General features: G+C 47.4%; 1 protein-coding gene and 1 pseudogene across 1 annotated transcript in view; one reads left to right on the forward strand and one right to left on the reverse strand.

The window, feature by feature from the left end:
- SRD5A1 (steroid 5 alpha-reductase 1) overlaps positions 1-17,056 on the forward strand; it is a 39,943-nt gene extending 22,887 nt beyond the window's left edge. The window contains exons 5-8 of the mRNA XM_047731896.1: positions 2,592-2,703; positions 6,869-6,974; positions 15,665-15,737; positions 16,361-17,056. Of these exons, the coding sequence (XP_047587852.1) occupies positions 2,592-2,628 (37 nt within the window). The 3' untranslated portion in view covers positions 2,629-2,703; positions 6,869-6,974; positions 15,665-15,737; positions 16,361-17,056. The remainder of the gene's footprint in view (positions 1-2,591; positions 2,704-6,868; positions 6,975-15,664; positions 15,738-16,360) is intronic.
- Positions 13,531-13,629, reverse strand: LOC125101437 (uncharacterized; annotated as a pseudogene).
- Positions 17,057-23,636: the final 6,580 nt, after the last annotated feature.

Below are 23,636 nucleotides of genomic sequence, written 5' to 3' on the forward strand. Positions count from 1 at the left end.
ATTCTTTTATTTTCTTGCACATTTATTGGCCTGTTTTCTCCTTTAGCCAATGGGATCATTTCTTTGCTTAAAAAATCTGTGGGCTTTCTTCTGAGATTTGCACAGGTACTCCATAAATCAGAAATGAGGAGGAGGGCTTGCCAGCAGGTGCGAGGGGGCAGGACCTGGGAACACGTCCACTTGGACACTGATCTGGTGGGTGGTTTTCTTCATTAGTCAGTCTCCGTTTATCTTGTTTTACTCTAACCTAATTTGTGTTATGGTGATTTCCCCTGTATCTTCTAACTTCGTATCTGCTTTTCTCTTGTGTTCACTGTTCTGGGAGGAGATCTTGTCATTGGGCTCGTGACTGCTTAGGTGAGTGCCTCGTTCAGCTGCTTTCCCAGCGCTGTTTTCAGCCTTTAAGCCTGTGTGTTGCGAAGTGACACCAACCACATTTTCCTAGAGTTAGGATCCTCAATGGTCTCCTGCTATACTTCCTAGGTTTACGTGGATCTCAGTGTTTCTAGGAAATGTTTATTGGAAATGGTGCTTTTTTTTTTCTTTCCAGTCATTTGGGAGATTTCATTGAAAGGCTTTTTTCTTTTTCATACTTGTGGATGTGGTGGAGATTGTTTGCTATGAAGTCTCTCCTTCTGCAGCCTCAAGCCTTTTATAGTGAGAATAAGGCCATTCTCTATAGTTGATGCTGTTTGTTCTGTAGTTTGTTCATTCAGGAATATTGATCATATTGTTAAAATTCTCTGCAACCTTATTTTTCTTCCGTGTCAGATTTTCCTTGTATTTCTAAGAGGTTTTTTTTTTTTTTGCTTTTTTTTTTATTTAAATTCAATTAGCCTACATAGAGTACATCATTAGTTTCAGCAGTAGTGTTCACTAATTCCTCAGTTGTGTGAAACACCCAGTGCTTTGTGTTTTGATGCGGGCATTCTGCAAAACTTTCTGTCTCTCCCTGCTAACAGCGTAAGGTGATCTTCCTGCTGAATGCTGCTTGCCTGGGATCCAGCTCTCATGTGGGAACTACCACTCTGCTGCTCTTATTGGCAAATTCATCCAGCATTTCCTGGCCCTTCCAAACCTTCAGATGTCATTTGTGTGGTTATCTTTAACAACATGATAAGCAGACTTTGCCATTGAATATGTTGGCTCAAATTCTCTCACTAACTGCTATACTGAGATGCCGTTTATCATATTTTCTGTTTTTATTATTTATTTGCAACTTCCTTTCTTTTTTACATTTTCTACAGTGATTTAGAAAGGTATTTTCTTTAAAAAAAAAGCCACATTAGGAATGATTTTTATGTTTTTTAGAAGTACACTTAAAAGTCCCCAATTCATTATGATGAACTCCCCCTCCTGATCCCGACCGGCTGGAATCACTGTGAGAGGGAACTGAAGGGCACAGGGCTGGCGCTGATCAGGCGGGGAGGGGGCTGTGGCGACAGAGGCCCACAGTGTGCCCTGGGGAATGGCAGGTCCTAATGCCAGGGCTGACGGAAGAGGGAGGTGCCGCGCGCAGCAAGGTGAAAGCCAACTGGACTTCCTCAGAGCAGATAACAGCGCCCCCTCCACTCAAGCACCCCACCAACAGCCCAGAAAACCCAGAAGCTATGTACACACCCACTTCTGGGAAACACACAGTGGGAGCCGGGTCCTTTCATAAATAAAATGAGCTATTTGAGAAGAACCAAAGTTGGCATCCCAGAAAGAAACATTCCCCACCTTGGATTCCTGGGGAGCCACCGGTGTAGGAGCTGGTCCCCTTCTGCCTCATGTCGCACCAGGGCCCGGGCAGGCAGGGTCTCCTCAGTACAGGCTTCTACCCAGCTTTCCTGGAGCCTTTTCAAATACGCGACTGACGACCAAGGACCACCAGGTAGTGAAGTCTACATCATGAAAGGAAAGCCTAGGCCCCTGGAGAAACATCACTCCCGAAGCAAAAGGGAAATATTTCAGGAAAAAAATAGAGGAGCTTGGGCATCAGTAGGTGCGTGGGCAGAGCATCATGCGCCCCAGAACGGGCTTCCGCAATGTGCAGCAATGGGCCCCTCGTAAGACGGACGAATTGCATCCGAATACATAAGGAACTCTCGAATTCCAACAATACAAATTTTAAAACAATCTTTTTAACGGACAAAAGATTTGAACGGATCCTTCCCCACAGAATACACACACGTGGCAGGCAAGCACAGGCAGAAGCTCGCCCTGTTTGGTCATGAGGGAGGCGCCCATCAAACCGCAGGGGGACACCGCTATCTATCGGCCTCTCGGAATAACTTCCGTTGAAGAAAATGACCAACAGAGGCTTGGCGAGGATGCAGAGGCTCTGAGACACGCACCCTGCCAGCGGGAAGCGCCGCGGTGAAAGCATTCTGGCAGTTTCTTGAAAGCGAAATACACCCTTGCTATCGGACACAAGTATGTCACTCCTAGGTAATTAGTTACCCAGGAGGAGCGAAAGCATGTATCTAATTAAAGACTTTTACATGAGTGTTCATAGCAGCTTTATTTGCAACAGCCCCAAACCGGAATCAATCCTGCTGTCCTTTAGCAGGTGAATGACTAACCGTTTGCTGCTTGTGTCCATACAGTGGAACACGCCGTGAGAGGGACACTCAGCGGCAGTAACAAAGTGACAGCATCTGGGAGCGCCATGCCGGCCAAAAGAAGCTAGACAGAAGAGAGCACAGACTACTGTGTAAGGTAAGTGTTTGCCTGCGGGCGGGGGCAAGGGGGCAGTTTACAGAAGGGCCAGAGGAAACATTTAGGATTGATGCTCATTATCTTGCTAGTGGGATGGCTTCCCATCTGTCTGCATCAAATTATACTGTAAATGTATGCAGTGCATTGAATGTCCATCACACCTCGATGTTTTAAAGACCTGAGTTTATCGTACCCATACAGCAATAGGATGCCATGAAAACAAAATTACCTGAGAACGGTGAATCTAGGAAATTAGAAAACAAAAATGTGGTAGAAGAGGTAGAGGGTACAATCAAGTTGATCCTAGGAAATATAACAGAAGGCCAAGAACCAAAAAACACAAGATCAGTTAAGAGGTCCGATGTCTGGCTGGTGGGTATTACAGAAAAGCTCTCTCCATACTTCTGTGATGGGGATGATTTTGGATACTTTCTCCACAAAAGCTGATCGGAGGTTTGCTTCACAGTGACCTGTGAGACAAAGAACCGCCAGACCTGGTTACCCTTCTGGTGAAGGGAGGAAGCAAGGGGCAGAGTGGTTCGCTACAGAATAGCACAGTGTTAGCGGTTTGAGAGGAAACAAAACAAACTTACTATCTGTGGGGAGCACGTGTGTAATAGAAGTATGAAGATGTGGGCTGGACACACGTTAAGCCCATGACTGTGATTATCTTCGAGGACAAGGGGGCTGAGGCGGCAGTCTAGGTGACGACAGTGCTGTGCGATGGGCAATTCTTCCTGCTGGTTTGAGAAATCCGAAGCAAATATATCAAATCTACTTTTTCTGATGTGACTAGTTATACTGGTGGGTTATGTGATGTGACTAGTTACACTGGGGGTTATGTGATGTGACTAGTTATACTGGTGGGTTATGTGATGTGACTAGTTACACTGGGGTGTTATGTGATGTGACTATTATACTGGGGGTGATGTGATGTGACTAGTTACACTGGGGGTTATGTGATGTGACTATTATACTGGGGGTGAAGTTATACTTTGTAGCTTTATGTATTGTTTATTTCTTAATTTTAAAAAAGAGAACATAGGGAAGGGCCATGGAGCCCAGACTGTGAGGAGAGTGAAGCCGGGGTATGTAAATCGGGAGGGAGATGTGAGGCAACAAGGCAGGCGGGACCCTGGAGCCCCACGCAGGCCTGCGGCTGCCTCCATATCCCTAGGACAGAGTCTTCAATATGGCTTTGTTGTCTTAGTTGTTAGAATTTGGGGTTCAAGGCCACACAAGGAGTTCTTGAACCCCTCTGCAGACTGGCGGGGGCAGGGGAGCAGCGAGGTGTTTCACAGGTTAAATATACATCCCCTGAGGTCTGGGGCCCGAGGGAGAACGGCAGGGACAGGTCACTCAGTCTGTGGTCCCTGAAGCCGCCTGCGGCCCACCGTGCCGGGCTCTGCATGACACAAGGTGGATCAAAGGCAAAATACAGTTTCGTCCTCAGGGATCTGTGGGCCAGGGTGGAGACCGATGTACCATGAAAATACAACTTGATGTTTGCATTATGGGAACTTAAAAGGACAGAGGGCCCCATGGGTCTGCTCAGGGAGGACAGTATTTGTATGATTTGGGGAGAAACAGCCTGGGCACAAGTCATACCTGTAGGACCAGACGTGTGGAGGAGCAAGGAGGCTCACCGGTTAGGCCGGTGTGGGTGAAAATAAGGTGAGAAGAGGGAGTGGGGCGTTGGGGGACGGGGCAGGATGAGGCAGACAGGGAAGGAACAGAGCAAGAAGGTGCCCCGTGGCCGCTGCAGGACGACAGGAGGACCCCATCACTCCGGGGCAGCGATGTGGAGAGCCGCGTGGGGCTGGGTAGGGGCTGCAGGGCAGGCAGGGAGTTCGGAGAAGAGGAAATGAGGATCAGAACGGACGAAGTACAGGATGGGGAGAGTAGGAACGGCATTTGGGAGCGGGAGTCGAGGCGGGACTTTTCAATAAGCATAAGATTCAAAGAGACACGGACTAAGAAGCTGTGCGGGAGACAGAGAAGCACGTGGGAAGGTGTTTAACCTCTTCAGTCACAGGGAGGCGCAAATTAAAACCATGACACACACCACAGACAGAACGGCAGCATCAAAAGGCCAGACCTAAGTGCTGGCAAGGGCGTCCAGGGCCGGGAACTCTCACCCTGCATTGCAGGGGTGAGGTGGAGGGGTGGAGGGGGTGGAGGGAGCCAAGGGGGAGGAGGAGTGAGGGGCTGGGGTGGGGGTGAAGCCATGAGGCCGCTTGGGGCAATCTCCAGATTCCAACTTCCTTCTTTATTCTTCTCCTTTTCTCTTTCCCATCCTTTCATTCTCTTATTCTCTCTCCCTCTCACCTTTTTTTTTTTTTTTTTGATTATCGGATATTTAATGCTGATCAAAGCCCCAGTAACAAACGGTCTTACAGTTCACCATGACTTGATCACGAACCACAAATGCTGCTGGTGTCCAAAGGGTCATCTACCTGCACCCAAGAACACAGCATTTTCTTAATCTTTTAACTGTGAGTTTCAAAGTTTAGCTGAGTTTCTCTCGAAACTTAGGAAGTTTTAGCCATAAACACTGAATTAAAAAAAAATTTTTTTCTTTGGCTCAGGTCATGATCTCGGGGTCCTGGGATCGAGCCCCGCATCGGGCTCTCTGCTCAGCAGGGAGCCTGCTTCCCTCTCTCTCTCTCTGCCTGCCTCTCTGCCTGCTTGTGATCTCTCTCTGTCAAATAAATAAATAAAATCTTAAAATAAAAAAAAAAATTTTAATTTTTTTTACATGTCCCTTGAAGAACATTCAGTATGAGTTTAATCCGTGAATGATTGCAAATTTTAGTAATTACATTTCTGATATTCATCATCGCTGGACTGAAATTACTGAAAGCTTTGCTTTATTATCAAAGCTCAGAAGTATTTATCCCACGGACTGAATTACAAGTGTGCTATTGGGAGATCTGGAGACACTTCATCACACACTAAGTGTGGACTGTAATACCGTAAGAAATTCCAGTTCCAGCTGGCAGTCAAAATATAATTCAGGCTTAAGAGTTCTGTATTTAAAAAGCACGTAAAATTTCAATTTGAATAAATAATAATTTCAGTCATGAATAAATATTTTCATTCATCATATATTTCATGAATATCATATTTATGAGTAATATTTCTGAGATACATTTGAAAATATTTTTGAAACACATTTGAAATACATTTGAAAATATCTATGAATATTTTCATTTACAAATTTCATTTGTGAACACATAATAATTTCATTCATAAAATAATAATCTCATTTTCAAAGGTTCGGCCCTGCAAAGAATGGAATGCACACCTGAGAACCTTCCTACACTATTACCCCACTTGGCTCTCTCTGGAGACGTCAGACCCTGAAGACACAGGATGATTCATAACCCGAGAGTTCGCAGGCGCCTACACCAGCCGGCGCTGCACGGAGCTCTCTGATGTGAAAAGCTGAAGCCTATAAAAATTCACTCGAAGTACGGTAGTCACCAAAATAGGAACATTTTCCCAGTAACACTCAAGAGTCATAAAGTTATACTACTATACTGTGTATATAGCACATATGTTCTATATATGCTCTAAGTTATACAACTATACCCTGTATGTATATACATACATACAGTAGCTAGTTATATATACAATGCTGAGTTACAATACTTCATTAAATATTTTCACATTTACATCAAATATTTAAAAACTACAGGTTTGGGGCGCCTGGGTGGCTCATTGGGTTAAAGCCTCTGCCTTCAGCTCAGGTCATGATCTCAGGGTCCTGGGATGGAGCCCCGCATCGGGCTCTCTGCTCAGCAGGGAGCCTGCTTCCCTTCCTCTCTCTCTGCCTGCCTCTCTGCCTACTTGTGATCTCTGTCAAATAAATAAAATCTTAAAAAAATAATAATAATAAAAAATAAAAATAAAAACTACAGGTTTGCTCAAAGTGGAGTTTCTCCAGGTACAGTGCAAACTGGTTGGACCAGAAAAAAAGCGAATATTATTAACTAAAAATGTCATTTTTATTCACAAAATTTTAACCTGATTTTCTCACTTAAAAAAAAAAAAAAAAACAACTAGTCCAAAAGTGGCCTCATCCTATAAAGATGCACCTTAGCCCGATCACAGTGAAAGAGACATGAGTGATTCCTCTTTTCTTTTCTACTATCTGCCTTAGGGTTCCTCACAACATCGCTGTAACACACCAGCCCCACGTCTGCGGGATGCGCTACGGTGACAACACTGTGTGAGACCATCAGACACAAATTCAACAAAAGCAGCAGGTTGGTTGTTAGCGTGTTAGATTGTTCCAGTTTTGACTGGTTTTATGCTAGTTATTTACCTAAAACATTGCCACTTCCCCAAGCTATTGCTAGCGGCCGTCCTGAATGGTAGACACCCCAGAGTGTTCCATTCACTAGGGTTGGTCAGCAGGATCCCTGATGAGCACGACATGACCTTCGTGGTTCACACCACATCCCACTGTCCACCGCAGTCCAACGTGAAGACCTAGTAGGGAGCCTGGAATAATAGGGCTCAAAACGCTTGTTAAATACAGAAAACGACTTTCACTTTGCTTCTCACCAGAGCCAGAAAGCCATGGTACGAGAGCCCCGTGCTTCGGTGGAAGCCGGGAAGCGCACCAAAGCCCGGGGGTCTGGATCCCTAAGTAAGAGTTGTGCAGGGGGATGGTGGCTCTCAGGAGGACGGTCTGGAGTACTGTGCCTGGCACTGCCCCTGGCTAGAGGCCTTCAAGTCTGCTGCCAAACACCACTGGCTCGTGTATTTTCAGTCTTGGAAGCCTGTCTCCTTGGAAGCAAGTTAGTGGTACCTACAGGGAGAGGGGGTGGCCGTCGCAGGGCAGGAGTAACATCTAGAAACTACAGCCCCTCCCTAGGCCAGTGCGAGTCCCTATATCTGCCTCTGGGCTGTTACTTGACCTGACTTAACCCTGACTAGCTTCACCAACGATGAGATTTGGGGAGTCCTTGGGCTACCATGAAGTCCAAGATTGCCAAACAAATCACGACTTTAGAAGCTGTAGTAAGTGTCAGTCTGTGGATGCTGGTCCCTCCAGCCTCCTGCGCTCCTGGGGAGGGCCCACTGCCTGTTTTTTCCCATGTGTGAACACGGGTCCCCCCCCCAACTGTGGTCAGCTCTTAGCTAGGGTTCAACTTGGGACCCCGGCCCCGTCCGCCCTTGCCTGCCGGGCAGGTGGCCTCTCTGCAGGGAGACAGATCTGCTGCTGGGGCCGCAGCCTCTCCTCGGGGAACCCGTGTCCCAGCCGTCACTGGTCAGGGGGGTAGCCCCTGGCCCTCTCTGCCTGGCCGCGGCCCTCCCTTGTAACTGGGGATCCCCGGAGAAGCAGGTACGTGCAGACACCCTGCTCACTGCTCCCTTCGGAGCCGCCTCTTCAGGTCCGGAGGCCCTTGTGAGCTCCTCCCGTGGCTGCAGTTACCCTCTCGCAGCTGTCCCCAGGCTGGGGCCAGAGGCAAAAGCCCTTGCCCACTGCGCTCTCCTGGCCCGTCTGCCCCTCTCCCTACTTGGAGCCTGGGTCTGAGAGCACCTCCTTCCCCACTTCAGTGCAGCCCGCATTGGAAGAGGCGGTTCCCATGCTTGTCCCCTGCCCCCGCCTGTCTCTGGCCTCAGCCTTGGGATTTGGGTGTCACCTAAGCTGCAGGGCAGAGGGAGGGGCTGGCCTGGCAGGAAGGGGTTGAATTCAGGGGGCATTCCAGAGGCTGTCACCGTCTTAACCATCACCAGCAGCAGGTTGTTTCCATCTGGCCCTACAGCCTCTCCTCCACGGGCTCAGAATCCCCTCCAGCACCCCCAGGGCTCAGAGCTGAAGCTTCTCCAGCTTCTCCCCACTTGACTTCCTGGCGTCTGGCGCTCTTCCTGGCGGTGACTTCCCTCCCACCTTCTACTTGCTTTCTCCGCAAACCATCTGCGTCCCAGCTTCTCCCTCAGCAAGGCCGCCGGTACAGCCTCCTTCACTTGAGATCTGGGAACACTCGCGGCCTTGGGCAGACTCTCCCCGCTGGCCTCCAGCTGAGAGCGGGAGCCGCTGAGGCAGAAGCTTCTTGCACCTTCCGCAGAGGATGCTTCCCGGCGTCAGGAGTGCCTTCCGCACTGTGGACTGAGGCAGGGGGCACCAAACACGGTCAGAGGGGCTTCCTCTCCCAGCTGTTTTGGGTCATTTCTTTCTTTTCTTTTTTTTTTTTAAAGATTTTATTTATTTACTTGGCAGAGAGAGCGAGAGAGAGAGAGCACAAGCAGGGGAGAGGCAGAGAGAGAGGGAAAAGCAGGGTCCCCACTGAGAAGGGAGCCCAGCGTGGGACTGGATCCCAGGAGGCTGGGATCAGGACCTGAGCGAAAGGCAGCCGTGTAAGTGACGGAGCCACCCAGGCGCACCTTTGTTTGGGGTCATTTCCACACCTGAAGTGTCAGAAGAAAATAAATGGCATGCTAAGTCAGCAAAACCGTGTCCCGGTCCTCCCAGGGCCTCACCTGAGGGCCAGGACCTCATGAACACAGTCAGCTGTGCTCCAGCTGAGGACCGGCTGGAAGTAGACCGCTTTCCCGGGGCTGGCTTTATTTATTTATTTTGGACATTCTCCCCTTTTCCTTGAAGAAAGCAGGGCTGGAACGTCAGTTTCTATCACCTCCGACCAATGGACGTCAAAAACACTACTTCAGAGTATTCTCCTTTCATTTGTAAAAGCCTCAATGCAGCCAAATGTAAACCAGATATTGTTATTTCTTCAATGCCTGCTTCTGCTAGAGCAGTCAGCCGTCTGTAGGGTGAACAGATGTCTAATGGGGCAGGATAGCGGTGCTTCTGCAGGGCTGTGTCTAGATGTCTACGGCCAGATGGACAGGTACCTCTCTCGGGGGCAGAGCATAAAGGCTTGGGCACCATTCTCCTGCATTCTGGAAGGGTGGTGGGCCTTCTTCTTCCACCAGGGAGGAGACAAGACTGCCCACCTGGCTTGGAGCCTCGATGTTTAAGGGAGCATCTTGGGGAGACAGTGCGTCCACACTGTCTGCACAGCTGGTCCTGTGATGAGCATTGTTTCTGCCCCAAGTGGGAAAGGGGAGGCGGACCTTACGTCCTTCAAAGGCTGATGCAGGCCTCCCAGTAGGAGAGGAGCCCTGCCTTCAGACGGCCCTTTGCCAGGGTAACTCTCTAACTTGACATTTCGTTTAGGAAGATGCCGGAAACGGGGTTGCTTTATGGGTCACACTGGAAGAATGGGTCTTCATCACCTACAATAGAGCTGGTTGAGAAAGAATGACTGAGATTGTTAAAACTCTGTGTTCTGAAGAGAATATGTAGGAAAGCTTTGTGTGATGCTCAGAGCTGATTGGGAGGCACCGTCCGTGGGCCAGACACAAACCCCAGATGATGTGAAAAGACCTGCCACTTCCTCATCTTGCTTCTCAGAGCGAGGCTCATCAGAGCTTGGCCAGGATGGAGCTGAGGACCAGGAAGGTCATGGCCAAGCTGCCCAAGTGCTGAGGAGCCAGGAATAGTCAGCCTGGACTCCTGGGCATCGTGAATTAAAGAGGCATTTCAGAAAGCTAAGCCTTCATTTATTCCCAGTGCTTAAGGAGGAAAATAATCGAAGTCTCTAGGACCAGGGCTGTCTGCACACCGACTGTTGAAGGATCCCATTAAGCATCTTGGACCAACAGCCACTCTGCTGTCAGGCAGTCCCATCTCAAGGGACACACCTGAGAGCAGACAGTGTCAACCACCAATGTCCCCCTAGAAATCTTGGCACGAGCCCAAGCGTCATGGTCTAGGTGGACACCGATACTCCCAGCCGTCACGTTCTCACCTGTAGCTGTCTGCTATCCCTGTTGATGTCTGCATGTTATTGATGTGTTCCCATGATGGTGAGGACAGGTCTGCCCCTCTGTGCCTCCTGCACTATAGCGGACGGGGTGGTCTTCAGTATTGCTGTCCTAGGAAATAGCGCCCTAGGGAGAATGTGCAAGGGCAAGCTCAGACACTAAACATCTTCGGTTTGATAGAATTAAAAGCAAGAGTCAAAGAGATAGTGCTTTTCTTTCTCTCGTAAAATCCAGCGGCCCTGGCCTAAAATACGTACGTGGGAGGCAGGAATGTAGAAACATCTCAAATCTATTGGTATCTTACTCTTTGCAAAGTATTCAACAGTCTGGATTGGTTACTTTCCCTCCATTGCAAAGCAGCAAAATCTGTTCTCCAAGGATCTGTGGGGCTGAGAAATCTCCATCCCCAACCAGGATTCCCTAAGGAGGGCCCCACTTATTCCCTATTTTAGCGCTGATTGCCAAATTTGAAAGCACCTAAAAAAAAAGAATGTTACTTGGTAGGAGTATCCTTACCCATCACTTTTGAAAGATGTGGTGAAGGAATGTTCAGCCCAACCAGTCTAGAAACATGTTTCCTTTGTCACCATAAGCCAGCTCTTTTTGCTTGGAGGAAGAAATGTCTGCATTAGGCCCATGAAGGAAAAAACACCTATGCGACAGGCATATGAGAAAATGCTCAGTATCATATGTCATCAGGGACTCGCCAATTAAAACCACCATGAGATGCTGGCACACCCCTATCAGAGTAGTCAAATCCAGAACACTGAGGACTCCAGACACTGGTGAGGGCGTGGGGCAGAAGGAACTCTCCTGCATCGCTGGGTGGAGGGCAATGTGGTCACTTTGGGAGGCAGCATGACAGTTTCTTACAGAGTTAAACTCACTTTTAACCAAATGATCTAACACGTGTGCTCACCTGGTTGAAAGGAGTTGAACATTTATTTATGTCCACACAAAAACATGCACATGAATGGGTGTAGCAGCTTTACTTACAATCGCCAAAACTTAGACACAACCAAGGTGTCTTCCAACAGCCGAGTGGGTGAAGAAACAGTGGCCCATCCCAACAGTGTGATATTATTCTGAGCTAAAAAGAAATGAGCTATGGAGTCACAAACAGACCAGGAAGAAACTTGAAGGCAGAGCACTCAGTGGAAGGAACGGATTCAAAAAGTCCACATGCTGTATGATTCCAACTACGTGACATTCTGGAAGAGGCCGAAGATAGTGAAAAGATAGTGAAGATAGTGAAAAGATGAGAGGTTGTCAGGGTGGGGGAAGGGATAACAGGTGGAGCACAAAGGATTTCTAGGACAGCAAAACTACTCTGTATGATACTGTGACGATGGCTACACGTTATTACGCATTTGTCAAAACCCACAGAGGGTACAACGCCAAGAGTGACCACTAATGTCAACCGTGGACTTCAATTAATCATGATGTATTATTATAATATTATTTCATTATAATCATTTGTATTTGTCATTTAAATGTTCATCTATTTTAGTTATTCAGTTTAAATGCTGTTTACATTTTGCTCTATTTGAATTATTACTGTATTATTAATATCTCCAGTTATTACAAATGCACCATGCTAATGGAAGATGTTAATAATAGGGAAACCATGTCTGGAGAGAGAAAGGTAGATGGGAACTCTACTGTCCACTCAATTTCTGATGCTCTGATTTTCACGGGGCTGTGCTCCAGTGCCCTCCTGTTAAAAGGCGCCCAGGAGAGTGGACGGGTGACTCTGAGCTCTTCAGAGAGCCCTCGTGCTGGATGGACTTCTCAAAGGCAGGTGTGTAAACCCCAAACAGGGGCCAACTTCCCAGCAGTCGATTTTAGGACAAGTGTGCCACCTGTTTGCACAGCTAGTCCCTTCTGCAAACCAGACACTGTGGAGGGACAGTTAAGGACAGGTAGGACGAGCCTGCCCCATGTGGCCACAGCTAGCTCAGGTGACACTTTGGGGCAAGTTATAAAAAGGTGCCCTTCTTCTCATCTACCTGTCATAAAATTGTCACTAGGTGCTGACTGTTTCAGAACAAGACACGTCCATCTGCTAGAAAACTGTTTAGAGAAATACAAACCTGTACTATTCACACCCCTGAGGGCATCCCCTAAATGTGGCACCCCAACACAGCCACCACCCATCAGCTCCTGGCCCATCCCTCCTAGTGACTAGTGATGGGCTCCCTGAACGACAGACCAGGGCCCTGAGGAGCCTCCTCCCAGGCTCACACTCACACACCCCAGCTTAGGAGCCAGAGACATTTCAGATAATGGGCAGAATTCCTTTGTGCGGCCTCGTCAGGCGCCCTTTGTTTCTCAGATTAATACCAAACAAATGAGCTGTTGTTCCGCATTTGTGTGTATTTCAGTCAGTTAATTGGATTCAGTTCTGCCTGACTGGGAAGGTTTTCCGTCTTGAGCTCCTTGAATAGTGAAGTCTTGGGTCACAGTCCTAAGTCTTCAGGGGACAGCCTCCCCACTCATCTCCCTCCAGTACTGAGTGGCAACTTAAATCCTAAGAACATCCAATGCCTGTATCTTACGGACTTTTTTTTTTTTCTATCGTAAGTAACAGTTTAGTTCAGGACAAGAGATGCTATTCAAAGAAATATGAATGACAGCCTCTGCTGGGAGCTTCATTGTGCCGGGACTAGTCCAGTGGGAAATGCAAAATTACCAAGTAAACACCAAGAAAGAGAAGGGAAAACAAGTTGCCCACTTGAAAAAATAAAAAGGAGCATGATGTTACTTTCACTTTTATTAGAAAACATGTCTTATGATAGCCTCCAGTTGTTTCCTTGCTACTAGAAAAACCCCATTCTGCTCTGCAAGGAGGAACAGTCAACATTTTCTCTAGTCTGGCCTCCGTCTGGGCTCCTGTTTTCTTGACAAACACTCAGCACCTGCACGTGCCAAGCTCGGGTTCTACGGAGATGGTTACAGGACCGTTCTTTCTTCCTTTTCTTTTTTAGCGTGGAGCGCGTCATGAATGTCTATGTCATCCTTGCTCTGCTCATCTTCTCTGTATCATTCCTATTTTAGTACGTGTGTTGCCAAAGCGAGCACCCCGGGGCAGTTCTTCACCTCAAGGCACTCCTTACCTGCCAGTTCTACAGACGATAAAATAATTTTTAATCGAAGTGGCAGGTGCAAATTATGTACAAGACACAGTGTCAGTGGAGGAGAAATGCCTGATTCTGCAGAGATACCAGGTGACATTTCAGATCGGTCTTTGTGCCAGGAATCTAATTATTGTCAACCATTTAATTATCTTCCTGGACGCCCAGGAAGATGACATTAAACATCCCTTTGTACTTGAGTGGGGCCATAAAACTAATTCTGACTGACGGAATGTGGGCAGATGTGATGTACGAAACATCCAGGTTGGCCCATAAAGTCTTGGACACCTGATCTTTCCTCTCTTCTCCTATGGCAAGTTGGAGCCCCATGTTGGAAACAGCAGCATCCCAAGATGGAAGGCACTGGATCACTGAGTCATTGTCTGAAGGGGGGTGCCCTACCTGGGAAATCCCCAGTGGATGTGGGGAAGGTGGCAAATGAATTTATTTTGTGGAGCCACGGGAATTGTGGGTTGTTTGCAACATGATTGCAACATGATAGCATGATTTATTGAGTAGTGTGGAAAGTGGTATCTTGAGGAGGTTGCTACTGTAACAAAACTATGTAGCCATTCTCTTAGCAGTTGGACAGGAGGCAAGGAAGACACGTGGCTTATTGGATGGCTGAACATCTGCTCAGGCATTGACAAAACATGGCAAGATGGCTGCCTGCAGAGACTTGGAAGGCAGACCTCATCACTGTAGGATCATAGGAGGAGTTGCTGGAAAATGGAATATTAGAAATGGGTTTTAATTGGAAGTGGATCTGTTTGGAAAGGCAATGCAAGAAAGAGATGAACTCAGGGAGTAATTGGCTATTTTGTAAGCAGAAAATGAAAGGTAATAGGATCCAGCAATTCAGGGCCTTGTAGGGTTGCAAAAGGTAACTTGCGTCTAGCCCCCCAACCAGTAAGTAATGGAATAAAAACTATTTTGACCTCGTTAAGTACTGGTGAACCTCCTAAGTTAAGGTTCCTAAAGTGACTGAGGGCCAAGGTGTGAATAAGTGCATGGACTTCCCACTCATCCCGGTGGCCTCAGAGAGCTGAGACAGATTCAGAGCAGTGAGGAAGTGGTGAAACGAAGTAGGTTCCAGAATGACATCCAAGAAAGGGGTGAGGTTACTGGTACAATTAGATCAGAAGCCACTAAGTTTTTGAGACCACTGTACTGCCAAGAATACCATGAGTTGGACCCCAAAAATCCTTCAGTTGTTTGGGACATAAAAACAAACTTTGAGTCTCCAGTCTTTGCTAAACAGGAAGTGAGCTCCCAAAGCTGTATTGCCACCAGGAGAACACACACCCCAAAGCCCATTCCCCTGTGGCCATGCATAATAAGGACCAAGGAGGAGCCCCCAGAAGGTGAAGTCTGGGCGGTCTCTGCGGGATATCAGCCTCCAGAGCAGAGAAGGTCACTACAGCTGTCCTGCAGGACTCAAGTGCATCTGTGATGGTTGTGAGCCTTCCCTACTCCCTTTCTCCAAGAGGGCGGGTTCCATGTGTTCCCAGACCCCGATCCACCACTATGGATTGGAAATCAGGGAAACCAGTGGAAAGTCAAGTATTTCTCAGGTCACAGGGGACCAGACCAAAAGGGCTGTTCCTGCTCTCCACGGAGAGGCCAGATCCACTCAGAGATCCTGGGCCCTGAGTTGGTTACTGTAGCTGAACGGCTGTGTGCATTCTCTCTTAGGAAGAGTGTGCGCAAGCTCTATCCTATGGGGAGAAAATGAAAGCAGTTTGGTGACTAGAAGAGTGGCCAGCATCAGAGATGATGTTCTAACTTGATTTCCCTGCTTATTTCCCTCCTGGGTTATAGTAAATGACATTTCCCTTTCTCTTGCATCTGGGGACAACCAGATTTGCTCTGACCCATGTAATATGGGCAGAAATGATGCGAGCCTGTGTTGGCTTGTGCTGTTTAAAGAAACGACGAAAGCTTCCATACACACTTGTCTTTCTTCTTTTCTGTGTCCTAAGATGTTCCCACCACATGGAGGACGGCTTCTCAGGAGAGCCACCCAACCAACCAGGGACACCCATGCGGATTCGGGTAAGTGAGAGTGAGCTGCCATTGTGTTGAGGGACTGAGGCTTAGCATTACTTGCCTAAATAATCCTGTCCGGAACACTGATCAGGAGTTCACATGGTAGGTGAGGGGAAGGAAACAGGGCGTTCAGCTGTAGTGAGAACAGAGGCTGAACCGCGTTCACTGGAAGGGTGCCTAGGCCGGAGGTCATGAAAGACATGACTGAGGATCCATCATAGGCTGAGGAGACGAAGGTCACAACAAATTAACCATGATGTGGGATCCTGGACCGTAAAAGGACTTTCGAGGAAAAGCTGGTACAATTATACAAGATCTGTAGTTCAGTGTTGATTTCGTGGTTTCATGATTGCATGAAGGGCGTATAGGAACACTCTACTGTTTTGCAACTTTTCTATGATCATCTAAACCTATGACAAAGTGAAAGAATGAAAAAATACATTGTAGGACATGGTGTCAGATTGAACAGCTAAGCAGGAATTCAGGAGTTCTGTCTAAAGGGCCTCTGGCAAGAGGTGGTGGGGGTAGGAGGGCTGGTAAGGGACGTAAGGTAGGCGAAGGAGGCAAACGGAACCCCCCAGCCAGCCACACGTGGGTTATTATTTCAACACCTCGGACTCTGATACCAGATGCCCATGACCGTGGATGGCACATGGGTCCTGACTCAAATGGATGTCAAGGGTGACTTGATGCTCGTCTTCTCAGATATTGAGCTGGTAGTGCTCCTTCCATCCTTGATGTGCTCAGCCAAGATTCATCCTTGGAGCCGAGACATGGATATGCCTAGAAGTAGAGAACAATGAGGTAAGTCGGGAAATAAAAAAGGCTGTATCCTGTTGAGATATGGTCAAGATTCACTATTCTAATACCTAGAACACAAACTTTCCATTATGGATGTGGTGCGGCCTGACCCACCAACTTGGGGTGAGTGTGTCCCCATTCGTCATCAGGTGGGGCTTATGTCTGTATCACTGGCCCCCAGTGGGTAGCATAAATACGTGGTTCAGAGTGTGACATCTGTGCCCCCTGTGTTGCCTCTTTTTCCTTGTGGGGGTTTCTTCATGTCTCCTTGACTGGGGAAGAAAAGCCTCATGTGTGCTTTATGGGTGGTCTTGAATCATGTGGAGGAGCCAGCTGGAGGTGGTCTGCTGCAGCGTATCAACCCCATCAAGAAAGATCCAGGAAGACCATACTGGAGGAAGAGCTCCACAAAAGCCAGAGGGCCAAGGAGTTCTTTAGCTCATCCACTCTGTCCGGACTGAGAAGGACCAGACAGATCTGCCCTCACGGACAGGTGCAGCTGCTGGTGTGGGCGGTTGCTCAGAGACATAGAAGCGAAGGGTTGGGAGATTGGTAACAAGGAGGTGGAGGGAGAGGTACATGCTCGGACTCTTAGCATTTTATGTGGCATCTTTGGATTTCCAAATGTAACTGATTCGGAAGTTTCAAAAAACACTGCACAGACCAAACCATGCATGTCCTTGGGCTTAACTCCAACCTTGGGACACTTGTAAATTACAAAAATAAATGGAACAAAATGAGTGTTAGAGACCTGCCATGTTCCTGCATTTCCCAACAAATCGGGACAAATGAAAAATGAGAGATGAAAGGAGAAATGTTTAAGTCCCTTCATTTTGGGCTCCAAAAATTGAGTTTGAGAATTCAGGTAGGCAGAGGATGCTGGGCAATGTCCCCCATTATCACCGGAGCAGGACCACCATGCCCAACTACGTCCAGAACATGATACACATCGGGTTTCTGTGACATCAGATACAGCCGGTTCTCGATACTCAGTTTACATTGGCAAAGCGGCAGCACATACCAAATTAGCAAAGCCTGGACCACGGCTCCTAAAGAAGATACAGGGTTAGTTTCCTCTGAGCCTCTCGTCATAACCTTTCCATCAACCAATCAATACATAATTCTGTTTCCTTGTTAGTTAATCAACTATTGAAGACACCTTATTTTATATGTATATAGTGGATCGGTTAACACTGATTCACCGTCAGTAGTGCCACAGCGAGCGCCCGAACCCGCACCCTCTCTGCAGGGCCCATCACAGCCTTCTTGCCCTCAGGATCACTAGACGGTGTGTGGGCACTGTGTCGGGGCCACTTGAGACAGAAAAATCCACAGAAGGCACCAAAGCGAGGAAAACATGGGACTCTGTAGACTGCATAAAGGAGACTTGGTTGTGGTGGGGGTGGGGAGGGGGTTTGAAACGAGAAGGCAGAGCGCTGCTTTGTTCTCTCTCAGCTGGAAATGAAAGCGCACACCGGGTGACTCCTTTTTCCCTGACTCCGCACATGTCTGAGATTGACCGTGGCCGTGTTGCCGGTGCTGACTTGGGGGTGGGGGTAGAATACACATTTGAGCAAGCAGGTGAATCACCGATATGGAATCCTTGTGTAAGGAGGATCGACTTGTGTGTGTGTGTCCATATATGTGAAATTTACCTGTGCGTGAGATGGGGAGGGGTCAGGAGGCCGCCACAGACAGATGCCAAGACCAGGAGACAGACATCTATACCCCCCCACACGCCACCTCTAGCCCACCCATTACTGTGGCGGCGTCCACAGACAGGGCTGGGAAAACTGAAGTCAGGGATCACAAGTCTCAGAAGCTTCCATCTTGTGTCAATCCCAGGGTCGTCATGTGCTGTGTAGAACCCACCCAGCGCCCCCAGGCCCCACGGGAACCATGCTGGCTGACTGGAGATGGGTGGCAGGCGCTGGAGAGCCAGGGAAGCCGATGCATGGCGTTGCCCGCCTCGGCCCAGCTCTGTAGCTACCTTCACCAACCCTTCCGGTGGGTTCTACCCACCATCCCTCCAGGTGGGTTCCTACCCACCCAAAATATCTTCACAGGAAGATATTTTGTACATATCATGAGTGTTTATCGTCAATTGACTTTTAAGCCAAAGAGAGAACCCTTGATAATGTGGGTAGGCCTCATCTAATCAGATGAAGGCCTTAAGAGCAAACACTAAAGCTCAGGATCTGTGAGAGCAAGAATTTTATTTTGAAGGTCAGATGGTGTTTCGTTTGTCAACTGTCACTAAAGACAAACACTTCTAAGCATAAAAGTAAATAATGAAGTTTTTTGTTATTTTTTTCCACTTTTTGAGAAGAACAAATCAATGTCTTCAAAAGATAGAAAGTAGTGAAAAGAAACCCCCCCTCCCGCCATCTTAGGAAGAGCAGTTCAGAAAAAGTACGAAGGTTCATGCAATCCATGTTTCTATTCATAGTGAAAAGTGGTTTAAGTCCCCCAGGAGTAAAATGCAGATTCCTGCAAATACATTGCCTGGTCAGTGAATGTAAGACTATCACCGACCAAACAGCCACTGCATCTTAACGACGGTGTTTCTTCTTTAAGCACAACCGAGAAGTCACCAGGAAGAAGCAGGGTTCCAGGTTTTTACCCTCCTCTTTGTCTGGTGTTTTATACACTACCTGCTGTGCGCACGATGCTTGAAGTCTGTGTGCAGCTCATTCCTGAACAGTGTGCCTGTATATCTGAAACCTAGAAACCCACCAGAACTGAAGCCCGAAATAAACTTTTTTCTCTAGTCAAATCTCAGCAATATTTATATAGCTGAGAACACTGCGTTTTAGAAGTGATAATTAAATATTAAAATATTATGCATAATACTAAGACAATCTTAGGATGAGTAATGCATGATAATAGTGAGAGCATTCCCTGAAAATTAAATACAAAGAGATGTTTGGCATAATTATGAAAGAGGAAGATGAAATGGAGGGAAAAGAGGAATACTCTGTCTACATCAGGGTTTGGCAAGATTTTTCTAGCAAGATAGTAAATATTTTCAGCTTTGTGGGCCCTAGGGTCTCAGTCACGATGACTCAACTCTGATGTGATAACTCAAAAGCAGCCAGAAACAGTATGGACCAAATAGACATGGATGTGTCCCAATAAAACTTTATTTGTAAAGAGAGAGGGCTGGAACTGGCAAGGGCCAAAGCTTTTGACCCCCGATCTATGGTAGACAGACTATGAAATTAACGACAAATGAGATGACTCACTGGCCATCACAGACCCTCCCTAACCACTCAGAGAAAATTAAAAACCACTTTGGGATTTAATAATATGTCTGAAGCATCAATTCACTATGAATTATTTCATACCTGCACTTAAATGGAAACTTCAATTTACTTTTCGTTTCTAAAAGGATTTTAAAAGACATGGAAGACATATTTTATTATAAGGTGAATTAGAATGCAGGATACTCACAGTAAATTAAACAGCGATGGTTCTCAGGGAATAAGTAATTCCGTGCTTTCCCAAGGAGATTGCTTTTGAATTTCTTTTAAATATTTTTATCCCTTGTTAAATTTACTGTGTTGGTTTTAGAAACTGGAATTTCCAATAAAGATGATAAGTGGTGGGGAACATTTTTAACCTAATGAGATATTATAGCTCATTTGTTTTAAAACAGTAAAAGGAGAGGACCAGTCCGTGGAGCTGGGCGTGCTTGGCCCCTGAGTTGGTGTGTGCACTCCGGGGCATGTTTGCATATTTAGTCTTCCTCCCTCAGGCAGGGTAAAGCCTCCCTCCAAAGGGTCTCAGGCCACCCCCTGTCCTGGAGCTGGCCTTGGGCACTGCTACAGGCCATGTGGTAGGCTACAGACCCCTCTCTTGGGGAGTGGCTGCCACTAGCTAGAGCATGTGCTCCAGGGAGGGTTAGAAACCGCCCCCCCCCCCCCCAATTCCCTGCACTCCCCTGGGGGCGTGTCCTGCTGCTGGAAGAGCCGAGCTTGAACAGACTCCCAGCCACCTCTCACCGGCTGTGTGATTCCTCCTGTCCCTGGCTGCTCGAAGCCTTGGTTTCCTTACCTGCAAAGTGCAAACCATTGAAGTGTTCCCTCGAAGAGCTGTTGCTCTGATTAAATGAGACGGTGTTTAAGCCCCCAAGACAGGGCCCCCAGGCCAGGCTGGCTCTTAGCCCAGCTCAGGGTCTGCTTCCTGCATTCATCCTGCCTTCTTCAGTGACCAGGAGCTTAGGTGGACTTGCCTTCTTCAGCAGAACAGCACCTGTCCTCACACAAGTACCGTTGTTTCCATGGCAGCATTACATTTTAAATATGTAATTATAAGTCAGGGCTTTCCAGAGAAATAGACCCATAGGACGGATGGATGGATCAATAGATAGATATACAAAGATATATTTTAAGTAATTGGCAAGTCTAAAATCTACAGGGCAGACCAGCAGGAAGGTGGGCCAGAGTTTCAGGCAGGAGTTGATGTTTCCACCTTGAGGCAGAATTCCTTATTCTCTGGGAAACCTTAATGTTTGCTAATAAGGCCTTCATCTGATCAGATTAGGCCCACCCACATTATCAAGGGTTCTCTCTTGGCTTAAAGTCATTTGACGATAAACATTCATGATATGGATAAAATATCTTCACAGGAACACCTGCGTTAGTGTTTTCCCAGACCACTGGGTACCATGGCCTAGCAGGTTAACCCATAAAGCCAACCACCCTTGTACTGTTTCCAGGCAAGTGATCTCTTTTCAGAAAATTCCACCCTTGAAGATAGCACCATGTTAACAAAAAAAAAAAAAAAAAAAAATTACTAAGTTTTACTCAAGAGGGATCCACTAGAGGGATTGATAATACTCTGGGGCAGGTCAAGGTCTCGGGGTGTTGGAGGCATGCACAGGAGGAGAGGAGAGTGTAGGAGGTGCCAGCCAGCTCTCTGGTGTTCCCCCCAGAGTCCCCGGGCTGCCGTCAAACACACAGGCTTTTCTGGGTTCCCACCTGCTGCCATGTGCTTGGGGTCAGATCCCAGGTGGGCCAACAGGATGGCAGGCTCCTACCCTCAAAACCCCACCTGTGTTACCCTGCCTTTCACAGGGGATTTATTCCAACCTTCATACTCATCAAGTGCCCACTGGCCCTGCAGGACCAGGAAGCCACAGCCCAGTCAGAAGGGGGAGGCTGCCATACTGACTGCAGAGGGGATAGGTTAGCTGTGGGGCTTTCATGGGAGCTCAAAGCAGGGGGGAGGGAGGAGAGACATTTCTCTATCTTGAGAAGGTCAGGGAAGGCTTCTCGGAAGAGGTGACTCTGAGTGGTCCTGAAAATCCTGGAGCAATTTTGTAAAGATCCAAACACAAACAATCTGAGCCCATTTGTTAGGTCCAAAATGAAATGGTGATGTCTTAAAAGAGACTTAAGACTTTCTCTCTAACATGAATCATATAAATGGTCCGAGTCAATTGTCACTAATTCCGTATCCCCGTTTGCCCATTCTTCTCCCATTCCTGTGAGCCTGAATTAGGCTTATCAGAAGTTATCTCTAGGAATTTCATACAAATCTCTTCAAAGCAACATAAGCTCATTTATATGCGGTGTATACAGCAGCTTAAACAAGCTGGGGGAAGTGAACGAAAACCAAACGCGCAGCAATGGCCTTGAACGTTTCCAAAAAGGCTGACGATCCATTGCAAGCACTGAGAGGGCCGGAGGCCGCCTAAATGAGCGGAGGCCTCTGAGAAATCAACCCAGACAAGTTCAGGAACCAGAGAACTGACAAACCCATGCGGACGTCTGAGCAGACATGTGTGGTTCAGGCCTTTCTGCAGGAGAATTAGAGGCTCGTCACGGTCCTTCTTCATAGCAGTGGCCCCTGTTTGGCAGGGTTCTCGGAGGGGAAGTGAGCCCAGAACCAGATGTGCTTGGAAGTCTAATTTATGCGTGAATGAAGCGCAGGGGCTCAGTGGCAGGAAGAGCGGGGTGATGGGCTTCCTGTCAGCTTGGCCACCATGACAGCGCGTACATGGGGCTCATGGGCATTTACGGATGTGGGGCTGGTGAGCGAGCCATCAAGAAAGAATACTTGAGATGGTTTTGGTGCAAAAAAAAAAAAAAAAGTGCCTTTATTACAGCACAAGGGCAGGAGCCATGGGCAGGAGGAGCTGCCTAGGGCTGAGAGGAGTGACTGATGCTCACTTTGTAGCTAGTGGACGTCAGGGATGGTGATGTCTCTAGGAATTTGTGTCTGTTCAAAGTGAGGCTTTGATCTCCCTGATATGAGGAAGTGGAGATGCAACATGGGGGTTTGGGGGGTAGGAAAAGAATAAATGAAACAAGATGGGATCAGGAGGGAGATAAACCATAAGAGACTCTTAATCTCACAAAACAAACTGAGGGTTGCTGGGGGGGGGGGGGGAGGGGGAGGGGGGTGGGGTTGTGGACATTGGGGAGGGTATGTGCTATGGTGAGTGCTGTGAAGCGTGTAAACCTGGTGATTCACAGACCTGTACCCCGGGGCTAATAATATATTTTATGTTTATAAAAAAATTTAAAAATTTAAAAAAAAAAGATCATGTTTTCTCTAAACAGAAAAAAAAAGTGAGGCTTGTCAGACCTTAGAGAGCTAGCTATTGTCAAGATAGCTTACCCTTGGGGCGCCTGGGTGGCTCAGTGGGTTAAGCCTCTGCCTTCGGCTCAGGTTATGAACTCAGGGTCCTGGGGTCCTGGATTCGAGCCCTGCAATGGGCTCTCTGCTCAGCAAGGAGCCTGCTACCCCCTTTCTCTCTGCCTGCCTTTCTGCCTACTTGTGATATCTCTCTCTCTCTGTCAAATAAATAAATAAAATCTTTAAAAAAAAATTTTTTAAATAATTTACCCTTCATTATCCAGTAAAACTCTGGTCATGAGGCCCTTTAGCAATGCCACTTTCTGTATGTCTCAAATGTGTATCAGTGGGCCACATGTTAAGATGATTTTTTTTGTTGTTATATTTCTCTTGCCTCTTTATTCTCCTCCTCATTTCCCCCTGAACATATTTTTTTAAAGATTTTATTTATTTATTTATTTATTTATTTATTTATTTATTTGACACAGAGAGAGAAAGAGCAAGAGAGATACTACAAGT

Source organism: Lutra lutra, chromosome 5 (assembly GCF_902655055.1).
Source record: "Lutra lutra chromosome 5, mLutLut1.2, whole genome shotgun sequence".
Taxonomy (NCBI): Eukaryota; Metazoa; Chordata; class Mammalia; order Carnivora; family Mustelidae; genus Lutra; species Lutra lutra.